Source organism: Cervus canadensis, chromosome 14 (genome assembly GCF_019320065.1).
Source record: "Cervus canadensis isolate Bull #8, Minnesota chromosome 14, ASM1932006v1, whole genome shotgun sequence".
Taxonomy (NCBI): Eukaryota; Metazoa; Chordata; class Mammalia; order Artiodactyla; family Cervidae; genus Cervus; species Cervus canadensis.
The window spans coordinates 42,181,640-42,196,001 of NC_057399.1; the positions used below are offsets into that span (position 1 = coordinate 42,181,640).

The 14,362-nt window shown below is 38.9% G+C and overlaps 1 protein-coding gene across 6 annotated transcripts in view; it reads right to left on the bottom strand.

Annotated features, from left to right (window-relative positions):
* The window catches only part of FREM1 (FRAS1 related extracellular matrix 1), a 171,100-nt gene that overhangs the window by 117,847 nt on the left and 38,891 nt on the right, over positions 1-14,362 (bottom strand). For all 6 annotated transcript variants that reach the window (XM_043487094.1, XM_043487093.1, XM_043487095.1 and 3 more), the window contains 3 exons: positions 10,746-11,069; positions 7,980-8,088; positions 823-954 (listed from right to left, as the gene is read on the bottom strand). In XM_043487094.1, the coding sequence (XP_043343029.1) occupies positions 823-954; positions 7,980-8,088; positions 10,746-11,069 (565 nt within the window). The remainder of the gene's footprint in view (positions 1-822; positions 955-7,979; positions 8,089-10,745; positions 11,070-14,362) is intronic.

Genomic DNA, 14,362 nt, shown 5'->3' on the forward strand with positions numbered 1-14,362 from the left:
TGGCATCATAAATACAGAATATCCACCTCTATGTAACTTGTCACAAAGAGAAAGTAACTCTTGAAAGTTTAAGTTGCTGTAGTTGGATTTTTCTTACATGCAACTGAACACTCATCTGAATTTATACAACCAGCCTTGAGCTAAGCTCCCATTGTCCTAGGATTAGGCAAGAGAATTTATCATTTTTATTTTTATTTGTTTCAGAATTCCTAATCACACATAATGATAAACAAGAGTTCTCTTTCTGCTTTACAAATAGGTAAACTAAGACGATAATGGAATTAATTCCTCCGAACTCATTACAAGGAAAAGACTATATTATTATTAACTATGGATATTTTTATTAGGGCCATTACTTTGTTAACTACCACCCTTATAATTATAAACCCATTTCTTTTAAACTATGGTAGCTGCTACTAATAACATGAGCATAATTATTACTAAAGTATTAACAACATGTTTTTCTGTTTTTCATCACATTTCTCTGAACCAGAGAAATGAAAAGGAAATATTTTGTCTTTAAACCAGGTTAAAATAATCAGTTAAAGAGTAAATTTAGAAGGAGCCCTACGTGGGTTCAAAAAGCAAATCTGAGATTTAAATTATGGCTCAAATATAAAATATCATTCATAAATGTTCATCCATTGATTTGAGCATCTACTACAAAAGTCAATGGTTTCAAGATCTCTGGACTGAGGGAATATGATAATTCACTGAGAAATGGAGCCCAAGAAATAACACATATACCCTGTTAAATATGGTTTGCTTTTGGAGAAAATAATTGTTGGGTTTGATTCTAAGTGACAAAGTTTGTTCCTTCACCTCTCAGAGTAAGCCGTCCGCGCTGTAAGCCATCCACGGTGACTACCTGCACAGCATGAATGTCATCATTGTCCACAATCTGAAACTGTTCCCACGTGATGGCCCTAGACTGTCCCTCCAGGAGATTCAGACCTACAAGAGAAAACAAACAAACAAACAAAATGTCCTGAAAAGTTCTACAGCATGCCAGATGGCTACTTTCAGACAAGAGTAATAAATTTTCACTCACAAAACTAGATAAAAATTGTATCTTCAAAAACTTCTCAAGAAACTGTAATTTAGCTTTTAAGTAACTTTTTTACTTTTAGTACTATTAACTCCAACCTGATGACTGGTTCCTTATGATCTATTCTTTAGAGGCACAATGGTGCCAAAAATAAACACTAGAAAGAAATAACAGATGTTATGTTCACAGGGGTCTCTAGTCCAAAAATGTACACAAGGAATATTTCAAAGGCTGTGTTCACATATTTTAAGTGGGCAAGAGTCAGAAGCGCTTTCACACATAAATTCTAAGAGCATAAGTAGCCCACAGGATAGAGTATTAAAGTGGTTAAATATTCATTAAATGTACAAATACAGAGCTACTGTGCTAGGGGAGCATTTAATGGTGTTAGACAGGAAGAGTCTGACACTTTGTAATGAGAGTTGTGTTTTAGTCTAGATACTAATAAGGAAGGGACTTTTGCAACTAAAGGAATTTAACAATAAAAGCTTATCCTTGGACTCAGCATGCTGAAGGGAATCTGGGGAGAAACGGAAGTGCTGCTCAGAGCCAAGAAGACAGAATCCAGACTGAATACTGTGGTTAGAGATAGGGAACTGTAGTACCATCAACCATTCCCATCACCCAGTAGAGTTGCTGGGTCAACAGACTGAAGAGAATTTTGAAAGGGGGCAAAGCCTTTCAAAGAAAACAAGTGTCTTTATGAATTATGGATTTCTCATGGTATAAGCCCAGTAGTGGGATTGTTGGGTCATATGGTAGTTTTACTCCTAGTTTTTTAAGGAATCTCCATTCTGTTCTCCACAGTGGCTATAACCGTTTTCCTTAATGTTCACTGCAGCACTATTTACAATAGCTAGGACATGGAAGCAACCAAAATGTCCATCAACCAGTAAATGGATAAAGAAGTTGTGGTACATATATTCAATGGAATATTACTCAGCCATAAAAAGGAATGGATTTGAGTCAGTTGAACTGAGGTAGATGAACCTAGAGCCTGTTATACAGAGTGAAGTAAGTCAGAAAGAGAAAAACAAATATCATATACTAACACACATATACAAACCTACTAAAAAATGGTACTGATGAACCAATTTGCAGGGCAGGAATAGAGACACAGATGTAGAGAATGAACTTGTGGACACAGCAGGGGACGGAGAGGGTGGGATGAATTGAGAGAGTGCACTGAAGTACATACATTACTATGTGTAAAATAAATAGCTAGTGGGAAGTTTCTGTGTAACACAAGGAGCTGGTGCTCTGTCATAACCTAGGTGGGTGGGATGTGGAGGGTGGGATGGGAGGGATTAAGAGGGAGGGTATATATGTATACTGTATATAGACTATATATACCATATATTATATATTACTATATATATACTTAAGGCTGATTCACATTGTTGTACTGCAGAAACCACCACAACCTTGGAAAGTAATTTTCCTCCAATTGAAAAAAAAAAGAAACAAGTGGATGAAATTTAAAGACGGTGTACTGGTAGACACAGCGAATGCATTAATGCTTCCCCTCAAATCTGCCTGGCTTCCCCTGCCCCCGATGTTGACCAACTGCCTGCTTTCTAGCCTGGCAGCTCCAACAAATTTCCCACAATCCCCACACAGTACAGCCCCGGCCGCCATCATTGCTTCATCTTCTGATGTCGCTGCCCTCAACTGCCCACCAGACCAAGTTTTGGCATGACCTTCCCTGTGACCATGGCCAGGTCTCACACCATGGGACTCAAGGAATTTGCACAGTGACTGCTAAGAAGAGCCAAGTGACACAACCCCGGGCATGTGGGAAGTTAACCCCAGTGAGGCAAACTGACTGAGGTGAGATGAGATGGAAGATGCCGACATGGGGTTGCTCACCCCTTCCCAGCCGCACCCCTGACTCTTCCCACACAGGATGTTTCCATCTCCTCCTGCAGACATCAGCACTATTGAGCAATAAGCTTTATTTTCTTGTAAAGCTATGACCAGCTCAGTCAAACCACCCTTCTATTTGCTACCCTTCAAACTCCCAACTTCCCTTCCCCTTACTCCAGATTTCAGTACAGGGTTAGTCTGCCTCAGGGGCTCTTTGCTAGGGAACCTGAGTTAAGACATAAAGGAATACTGAAAGAAACAAAAAGAGAGAGACGGGGAAAGGAAAGAGAGAGAAGTGGGGGAGAAGAGAGTAGAAGGAAAGAAGGCAGGGAAGGAGGGATGAAGGGAGGACAAGCACATGTAAAGAATCTCTGTGGCTGGTAATAAGGATTTTGAAGTCAAGAGTGCACAGTACAGCTCAGAACAAGGCATCATGGGATGCACAGAGGAGCAAGCAAGAACACTAGAAATTTCTGTAGCAAGATATTAATGGTGATTATGTTTTGTGGTAGAGTAGTGAATAATGTTATTCAACTATTATTATTTCATTCAGTTATTCATTATTATTAACTCTATTTATTTGCTTTCCAAGTTTTCAATGATCTTATATTAAGTTCATAATAAATAAAATTTTATTTTAAAAATAATTCAGATGTCCAAAGTAGTGAAAACCAGATCCAGACCTCTTAATAAGCCTAGGTTTCACAGATCACACTTACACATGCAGACCATTAAGTCTCTATGCTGTATACTAAACTTTGCTGTTATTCAGTTGCTAAGTCATGTCCAGCTCTTTGCAACCCATGAACTATAGCACACCAAGTTTCCTTGTCCTTCATTATCTCCTGGAGTCTGCTCAAACTCATATTTATTGAGTATTGAGTCAGTGACGTCATCCAACCATCTCATCCTCCCTCACCCCCTTCCCCTCCTCCCCTCAATCTTTCCCCCCATTAGGGTCTTTTCCAGTTCTTCACATCAGGTGGCCAAAGTATTGGAGTTTCAGCATCGGTCCTTCCAATGAATAGTCAGGGTTGATTTCCTTTAAGATTGACTGGTTTGATCTCCTTGCAGTCTAAGGGACTCTCAAGAGTCTTCTCCAACACCACAATTCGAAAGCATCAAACTTTAGATCACTAATTCCTTCTTTTCTCTCATTATCCCTCAAATAGAGGTAGAGCAGGACAAAAAACCAGATTGTAAATCAAGGATGCCCAACTGACATTGTTCGTCCCTACTGAAACTCACATATATAAACACACACAATGGTGTGTTACCCATGTGCAAGCACACACATACACACATGTGCACAAAAGATAATCCATATAAGCTGCCACCTGAGGATTTAAATCAGACAGAGATATTTTCTGTGTTAAATGAACCTACCAACACTGCTTATAAGTATATTTTGAATGCCATTGATGGTAATGGTGGGGAAGGAAAAAATCTTCACTTACATTTCACATTTACATCTGATCTAAATATATACACTGCATTGTAAGTCTTCTTAGAAATGAGAAACAGTACAAAGCCTTCTTTTAAAAGAAGTAAAGCAAGAGGAAATTGACATGGCAGAGTAGGAGGATGCAGAATTTACCTCTCCTCTCCCTCCTACCTTATGAACACATCAAAAATATATCTATACATGGAGCAATTCTCACTGGAAAGGGACTGAAGACTGACAGAAAGACCCTTATGCAACCAAGGCTAAAACAAAGTTGTGCAGGAAGGGAATAGTAGCAATCACGTAGGGGCCTGCTCCCCTAGGAGGGGCCACAGGACAGGAGGGGCGTTACAAGGATGAAGATACCCCTGCAGAGTGAGTGGCTTGAACCACACACTGGGTGCACCAGCCCTGGGGTCAAATGGTGGGAAGACCATTGGGTGGTTTGAAAATCAGTAGGACTAACAACAGGGCTGTAAGAGATCTAAACTCTACTCATGAAGCACACACACATTCTTGTTTACTCCCAATTCAAGATAGAGAAAGCAGACTGAAATTGCTCAGGACACTGGCTGGCTTCTCACAACTGCCTCAATGCAGGTCCTGGCCCATGCTGAGTGCCCTTCCCAGCCCCACTTGCTCAGAGGCACAGTTCCCCACTAGAATGAGGCTGCCAGAGCTGAGGAGAGCACCCAGTTGCGGGGGATGGAGCTGGCTTGGGCCCAACCCTCACGGCTATTGCTCCAGTACCTTGGGGCATGGCCCTGCCCCAGTAGGGTGGTGGTGTTGGCAATTGAGTAGAGAAGCCCTGGTTCACTCCTGGCTCTGGCTCTAGCTCCTCCGTCTCCTGCCCCAACACCTACCAAGTCAATAGAGGCCACTATACTCTGAGGAAAGACGTGAGTTGTGTTCATGTCAGATCCAGCACTCCCCTGAAATCCATGGGGAACATGCTCAGACTGTACAGGGATGTTCCCACACAAGGACATACATTTAAGACCATGACGGGTAACTTTTACCTCGTTTTATAGAGACAGAAAAAGTTAACCAAAGCAGGAAGATGGAGGATTTTATTTCAAATGAAAGAAATTAAAAAAAAGAAACCTGTAAAACCATACAGTGAAACAGAGATGAATGAATTACCAGACAAAGAAGTTAAAGATTAGTAATAAGAATGCTAACTGAGGGGAAAGAATAGATGAACTAGAGAATTTGAAAAAGTCAAAACTGAAGTATACAATAACTAAAATGAAAAAAACACTAGGAATAATTAACAGACTAAGTGACGCAGAGAACATATAGTGCTCTGGAAGATAGAATAATGGAAAATATCCAGTCAGAACAACAAAAAGAGAAACAAATTTTAAAAACTGAAAACAGTTTAAGGGACCTCTGGAACAATATCAAGCATAATAACATTTACATTACAGAGGTCCTAAGAGGAGAAGAGTGAACAAAAGAGGTCAAAGGATATTTGATGAAATTATGGCTGAAAACTTCCTGAACCTGAATAAGGAAACAGATTTCTGGGTACAGAAAGCGTAGAGGGTCCAAAACAAGATGAAACCAAAGAGAACCACACTAAAACGTATCATAATTAAAATGGCAAAAGTTAAAGAGAGAATTCTAAAGGCAGAAGGAGAAAAACAAAGAATCACATACAAGGGAACCCTCCTCCCCCAAGGCTATTAGTGGATTTTTCTGCAGAAACTTTGCAGGTCAAAAGGGAATAGCATGATATATTTAAAGTGCTAAACGGGAAAAAACTACAACCTAGGATATTCTATCCAGCAAGATTATTATTCAGAATTAAAGGAGAGATAAAGAACTTATAAGCAAAAACTGAAAGAGTATGTCAACATTACACCAATTCTTAAAGAAATGTTAAAGGCTCTTCTCTAAGTGGAAAAGAAACGAATGGGCCCCAACAAGAAATAAGAATCTATAGCAAAAGAAAAATCCACTAGTAAAGGTAAATATATAGTAAAAGAAACTTGCACAGTAAAAGACACCATAAACAAAATGAAAAGACAACTTAGTGAATATACAACATATAAACAACTCACACAACTCAACAGCAAATAATAATAATCCAATTTAAAAATGGTCAGAAGATTTGAATAGACATTTTCCCAAAGAAGATACATAGATGGCAAACAGGCACACGAAAAGATGCTCAACATCACTAGCCATCAGAAAAATGCAAATCAAGAAAGAGCACAGTGAGATATTACTTCACAGCTCTCAGAATGACTGTCATCAAAAAAACACAAATAACAAATGTTGGCAAGGATATAGAGAAAAGGGAACCTCATACACTGACCCTAATGCTGGGAAAGATTAAGGACAGGAGAAGAGGGCAACAGAGGATGAGATGGTTGGATGGCAGCATCAAATCAATGGACATGAGTTTGAGCACACTCCAGGAGATAGTGAAGGACAGAGAAGCCTGGCGTACTGCAGTCCATGGGGTCACAAAGAGACAGACACAACTGAGCAACTGAACAACAAAAACAAAATTGATTAGCCACTGTGGAAAATAGTAGAGAGGTTTCTCAAAAAATAGAAATAAAACTGCCATATGACCCAGCAATTACACTGCTGAGTACACCGGAATAAAACAAAAACACTAATTTGAAAAGATACATGCACTCCAATGTCCATAGCAGTATTATTTACCATAGCCACCATATGAAAACAACCCAAGTGTCCGTTAACAGATGGAAGGATAAAGAAGATTTATGGCTTATTTATACGACGGACTATTACTCAGCCATAATAAAGAATGAAATTTTGCCATTTGCAGCAATGTGGATGCACATAGAGCATATTGGGCTTAGTGAAATAAATCAGAGAGAGACAAACACTCTATTTTATCACTTATGTGTGGAGTCTGAAAAATAAAACAAATGAATATGAGAAAACAGAAACAGGCTCACAGATACAGAAAACTAGTGGTTACCAGTGGGAAAAAGGAAGGGGGGAAGTGCAATATAGGGAGAAGGAATTAAGAAGTACAAACTACTAAATATAAAATAAATAAGCCACAAGGATATATTGTACAATACTGAGAATATAGCCACTATTTTATAACTTTAAATGGAGTATAATATATAAAAATATTGAATCACTATATTGTATACATATAACTAATGTAAGATTATAAGTCAGTTATATATTAAAAATAAGAAGACAAAGCAGTTTAAACTCTTAATTATGTATTTTCATGTCCATGCAACACAACTTAAAAATAAGATAATGGATTATAGTCTGTGTCTTTCTTTGATTCCTTTGAACAAGTTTGAGTTGGAGACCTTTTCTCTCTCAGTCCAACTATGCTCAGTATCACCAACAGTCACTTTTTTGTCTCAATCAGCTGAAAGAGACCTTTTGGCTTATTTCCTGCAGAGGAAAGAACTTAGTTTCAGGACACGAGAATCCTCAATTTAAATTTCTCACCCTGACAGTAGGAAAAACAAAACCAAAAAACCAACTAGATACCCATAGCCTGTCTGGTTTCGGTTGCTTTGTGTGTAAAATGGGAATAAAGCTACCTTTTTTCACTGACCAGTGTACTTTCTTCCCTTCCCTATTTCGTTTGACTCCTATATTGCACTTCACCTGTGTTCCAGGACACTCGTGGGGCATTTGTATCTGCTGGTCTGATGGAGATATGGACGGTAATAGGTGCACTCTTCTCAAAGAAGAAGTCATAGACCTCCAACTCCACCTGTAAACAAAGAGTTGAATATGAACTACATATTGACAATTTATAATATAAAATACCATTAATTCTGGGATATATACCGCAGATGGAGGCAAAACTAATTCAGGTTTCTGCTCTTGCCTGACCTCATTTTTGACAATGTAATCTCACTTTTTCCATCTCTATGTCTCATTCCTTAATTTATCAGTGTTTTCAAATTTTCTTCTCTATGAATGAAGTTCTTAACCTGAAATAAGCAAGTGTGCTAGCAATGTGTCCCTGCATTTGTTCAGGAGACTACATGAGTCCAGCATCAGACCACTTCAGCTTCTCGCAAAGGTGTAGGATCTAGAGCAGTGGTTCTCGACTGTGATTTCACCCCCAGGGGACATTTGGGAATATCTGAAAACATTTTCGGTCTCACAAATAGGTATGCCCATGGAGGTGCTACAGGCATCTAATGGATAGAAGCCAAGGAGGCTACTATTAATAACATACCACCATGACCAGGTCAGTCCTTACAACAAAGAATTAGCCAATTCAAAATGCCAACAATGTTGGCAGAGATCCTGATCTACAGGCAGCTATCCCACTAGATATATTATTAAATATCTATATTTATTTGCTCCCTTGAATTCCATAGCTAATAAACAGGCTTATACATTTTGAGCTTTATTACATGCTATGTGTGTATTACATCAGGTGCTGACAGAGAAGGATGAGGTATAACACTGTAAAGGAAGGCAGGCTACCTACTTTTGAAGAATGTGTGGTCCATTTGAGAGGATAAAAGAAACAATCAGATAATACCATATCAGCAAATACTACATAAAAAAAGAAAGAGATTCCAGAGTGACAAATAAACACATTGAAAATGAAACTATACTGATGTGGGGGATATCATTTTGGCGGTCTAATATAAATATATATTAGGTTGAGCCCTATCACTAAGGAACTTTCCTCTAAGATAAATGTAGTACCTACTAGAGTGAAGTTGAATTTTCATGCCTACAAGAACAGACTACCAGGTATAACAGCCAAGGGAAGGATCAGCTAGCTTAAAGTGCACTGGCCACGGCTCTGCTCTCAGAAATCCCACCCCAGGTGGCTTCCGGCCAAAATAACTGAACAGTGCAAAATCTCCACTGAGAAAGTTGAAAGTCACCTTCTAACAAAACAAACCAAAAAAGGACACATTTGGACAGGTTCTTCTTTAGTATTACATTGTACAATGCCATACATAACACATGCAAAGCAGACAGAGTCGCAATGCTTTATTTGTGAACGTGAGATAAAACCGGACATCTAAAGAGAAATTACCTCATGCTATGGAAGAAATGAGAAGTGAAGACAGGAAAGAAAAAACCAGTTGCCACTTACTATCATGAAGTGAAGGAAATACAAGTAAAGGACAAAGCATGGCATTTACAGTCCGCCCTTGAGACTAAAGGCTAAAAGTGCCTAAACTAGATAGAGGGCAATTTGGTAACCCCAGGGACACGTATTTTCCTTAATAGACCTGAACTCAAGTCTGTGTTAACCTGCTTATTTAAATTTTCCATCATTTTTTAATCAACTTGCTGGTAGGTCTACAAGTTTGTGAAGGGTTATTATGCACAAGTCTGTAACCAGCTGTTCTCTACTCTCATTGAATACAAAACAAGAGGAAAGAGGCAGAAATAGCAGAAATGATTAAGATTAGATAGAAAGAGGACTTTCCTGATGGAAAGTGATAGTGAAATGAGTCATTTTAATGAGAATATGGAATCTCCTACCCTAAGTAAGCATTATTACTTAAACTTAAGGATTCCAGTAGAAAACCTTGATGGAAAATAATATAAAATAATTTATTATTGAAAGAATTATAAACAAATAGAAGTTAGACCATCTCTAACTTCAATGGTCTATGTAATGCAAGAAGGCTGTTGGAGGCACCAGAGTCTCAACCTGGTGAACCTGGGGCCAAATGTGGCCTCAGAAATGTTTTGCAGCTGGTATTTTATGTTTTAAATTTACAATGTCTTCTATGTTTAAAAGTTGAAACATTTTAACTGAAGTATAGTTGATTAACAATGTTATATTAGTTTCAGGTATAGCATGGTGATTCAGTATTTTTGCAGGTGATACTTCATTAAAAATTATTACAAGAAAAGGGCTACAATTCCCTATACTATCCAGTATATCTTTGTTGCTTAACATAGTAGTTTTTATCTATTAATCCCATATCCCTACTTTGTCCCTCCCCCTCCCCTATTCCCTTTAGTAACTACACATTTGTTTTCTAGGTCTGTAAGTCTGTTTCAGTTTTGCATAAACATTCACTTGTATTATGAAACTCTAAATATTTTTACCCAAAAAAAAGTAGAGTTTTCCACTTTTCTTGAAAAAGGAAAGTTACAGCAACACTGGGTACATCCATATTCTCACGTGCAGCAGTCAGCTGGAGCTGAGTTACCTCTGCTCCCTAAATTGCCAGCTCCTTCCTCACTTCCCCCCAGTCTCCCTCCAGATGGGTTTGTTCATTTGCATAACCTGCCTGGTTTGCAACCTGATTTGCAGTGACTGATTCTCTTCTGAGGCAATGACCATACAAGGTAACCTGCAGGCTAAAGAGAAGTGGCTTTTTCAGTGACTCTCTGATTACCAAAGAGTCTAGCAGCTCTGTCTCTCTTCCCTCTCACCTCATAAAGTCTCCTCTCAGAATGGCTGCTGTTTGGAGGCTGATAGGCAATCTGCATATCTCTTAGATCCTTCCAGGTGAAGGAGGACACTGGTCTGGTGTGATCCCACAGGTGAGTCACATAGCCCTGGAGCGGGGCTTTAGTAATGTTGAACACCAGCAAGGGTTTGGGGGTCTCATCCTCTTCACAGTCCAGAACCGATGTAGTCAATGAGGTCAGGATGAACTGATCCACTTCCAGAATAAACATGGCCATGAATGCAGCTCTTGGCATCTGATTAGGAATTCCAGGTCTGATATAAACAGGCAGCCACGCGCGCTCTGACTTTGGAAGGAGAAAGAAAAGATAAAGGGGAAAACTATAAACGAAGCTATTGATATAATAGCAGGGTAAATCGCACGATATTTAACACAAAGCCACAGTCTAGTGGGTGCATCCAGCAGTGATCTGAATCATTTAGAGAGATTTTAATCACATACTGATGCCCAAATTCCATTTCCAGATGTTCTAATTTAACTTTCCTAAGGAGGAGATTAAAAAAAACAACTTGATATTCTTAAAGTTCTCTGGTGACTCCAATATTTAGCCAGGGTTGAGGTGGAGCACCAATTTTGTTATTAGATGGAACTGTTCTTTTGATTCCATGTCCAGCACATATGGTTTATATGACTTTGGACAAGTTACTTAACTTCTAAATCTTGATTTCCCCCACCTATAACATGGACGTCCTAGAGGTCCTAAGTACTGAGTGAGGACTACAAGAGATAGCCGAAGTAAAGCACAAGAACTTGTCTAGCAGTTCAGTGGCTAAGACACTGCACTCTCAATGCAAAAGGCCAAGGTTCAATCCCTGGCTGAGGAACTAGATCCCACATGCCACAACTAAGAGCTTGCATGCCACAACTAAGATCTGGCAGAACCAAATAAATAAATAATTTTTTTTTTTAATCTTAAGAAAAAACAAAGCACTAGCAGTGTCTGGCACACACAACAAACCTCCCCTGCCCACCCCATCCACCTCTTATAGGTTTCAAAGGTGACAATGGCAGGATGAAGGAACCTGTCCTTAAAATAGCTGCTCATGAAACTGAAGGACGTTTGCTCAGTCGTGTATTAGTTAGGACCCTGGGTCTCTAAGTGAGGAGTAGGTCTTCAAAATTGCAAGTAACTCTTCAGGCTAGAAATATACCTTCCCCAAGTAAGAGAGCTATGAGGAAGAGGTTCTCATTGTGGGGATCTCCAGGGAAATCATGAACGTGCATCCTGGGATCTGAGGTCCCAACAAGAGCTATGGGCAGAAAGGATCCTCAGCAGAAGATAACTGGTCTGTGATGACAGAATTTGATGTCCCCCATTATTGGGAGACCAGGCTTAATGATCAGAGCCACACGAGTGCAGTACTGCTGAACACTGGATACTTATATAATGGAATGTTTAAAAGGAAGTTCTTGACTTAGTCTCAACTGAAGGTCCAAGAGAGAGCATTTCAAAGACAATGTAAGACACGTACTGTAGGCAGAATTTACAAAACAAATTGTCTGGAACCAGTTCCAGACTCTAGAACCTTCTCACCCACTCTAAGAATATAAAAGGGCTGAGAGAAGTAAGAGAAAGAGATTTCTTTACCGACAGAAGTTGCTCTGTGTTGGGCTGAGTCACCGCCTTGATGCCTCACACTGTACGCCCTCTGTGAAGAGGAGGGGAGGGGGGGAATGCTGCATCCCTCGTTTCAGGTGTCAGCTTCTAACACACCAGCCTTAAATGTGTCTTTTACCAGTGGAGCACAGAGGGGATTGATGCTGGGCTCATCCCTGAGAAGGCTACATGGCCAGAGGCAGAAGAAATATGGTATCTGTGCTGGGATCAGTCTCTAGGCCTTGTTTGCAGCAGGAAGGAATATGTGAGTGCTCTCAGATACGGAGCAAGTGGGACAGAGGGCTGGTCTAGGGTCATCTGGGTTCCTGACCTGTAGGTGCATCTGTGAGAAGACAAAAATCTCCGCAGAAAGAAGCTGGAGGTGGAGGTCATATCCTAGAAGCACTGGGAGGAACTGCAATTGACTAGAAAAGATGAGAGGCCTTTGCAGAGGGGAATCTCCAGGAGAACAATGAAACTGCCCCGAGATTAAGAAGCTTGAAACATCCACCCAAAGCAGAGAGCACAAAGCCATATTCCATCGATGCCTGGTCAAATAAGACCTCTCTCTCCAACATTCCTCCAAAATCACCCACTCCTCAGCCTGGAATTTCAGAAACTTGCTAGCAAGGCTCAGAGAAAGAGAGAAAAGCAAGAGAAACAGAAGGTGACAACTCCTCTCCCTCCCACACTGTGGTTTATAAAAACAAAAGAGTGATAATGCTGAGTTTAGACTGTGTAGTCCTAATGTGCCACTGAAAAGCATTTGAAGATTTATACTTAAACAAGAATGAGGAAATCATAGTATAAAAGGATTGGTGCCGAACAATAAGAAGTATTAAACCTAGAGGTTAAGCCTGAACAAATATTACTTGAAACACTAACAAAATGGATACAAATTTCAAAAGAGTATACTTGAAATAAAAGATGAAATAAGTATCATAAGGTATAAAGATGATATGCTAGAATTAAAGTTGCAGATTATGTTAACCAAGCCTGGTGGTGGGTAATTGCAGTGAGAAAGGATAAATAGGATCAGACCTCATAACATATATGAAGGAAGCAAAAGACTTCACTGTATTTTTTACTTAATATGTTAAAAATAAAGGTTAAAGAATTTTTTCAATTTAGAACTAAATTTTAAAGTGGGATATTAAATAAATAAAGACAAAGGCAAATAAAATATAACCTAGAGTGCAAGATGATTTTATTAATTAGCAAGAAAACATAAAACAAGATGATAGGAAAAAAAACAGATATCCATTATTATAGAAATATTTTCCATATTCTCTTGTTTAAAACAAATATTCTGAAATTAAATATCCAATTATATCTGCCTCACTGGAGAGGCACTTAAAATTATATACAAAGGTTAAACGTAAAAGGATGACCCAAAAAAGTCTGCAGATGTGACTGTAAGAATTTCAAAGAGAGATGAATTCAAGGCAAGAAGAACTAAAAAGGACAGTGTGTGCAGTTAATAGTGATAAAATGTACAAGACAATGATTCTGATAAGCATCACTGTATTTAATGTTATTCTGACCAAACTAGTGGGGAATACAGCAGAAAAAAGAGGAATAATTACTGAAAAAGAAAGGAAAAATTATTATCATCGGTGGAAGATGTAATTAGTACAGCCTTTAAAAACCTATAGAATTGAAAATATTTTAGAATAATTGAATTCAAGAAAGAAGCCAGACAAAAGAAAATTAGACCAAGAAATAGCTTTCCTGTTTATCATCACTAACCAACAAGAAGAAATAGTGGAGGAAAAGAAGACTAGTCAGAATAATTTCATGAAAACAAACTGCCTAGGATTGGACTTAGTAAGTGTCTGCAAGTGACATGAAGAAAACTGCAAACTTAAGAGAAACATATCAAAGATGATTTGCCTCAATGAAGTGAATAACCTTTGCCTGGAAAAGATGACTCAATATGGTAAATGTTCCAATATTCCAATTTTTCTCAAAATAATTTGAAA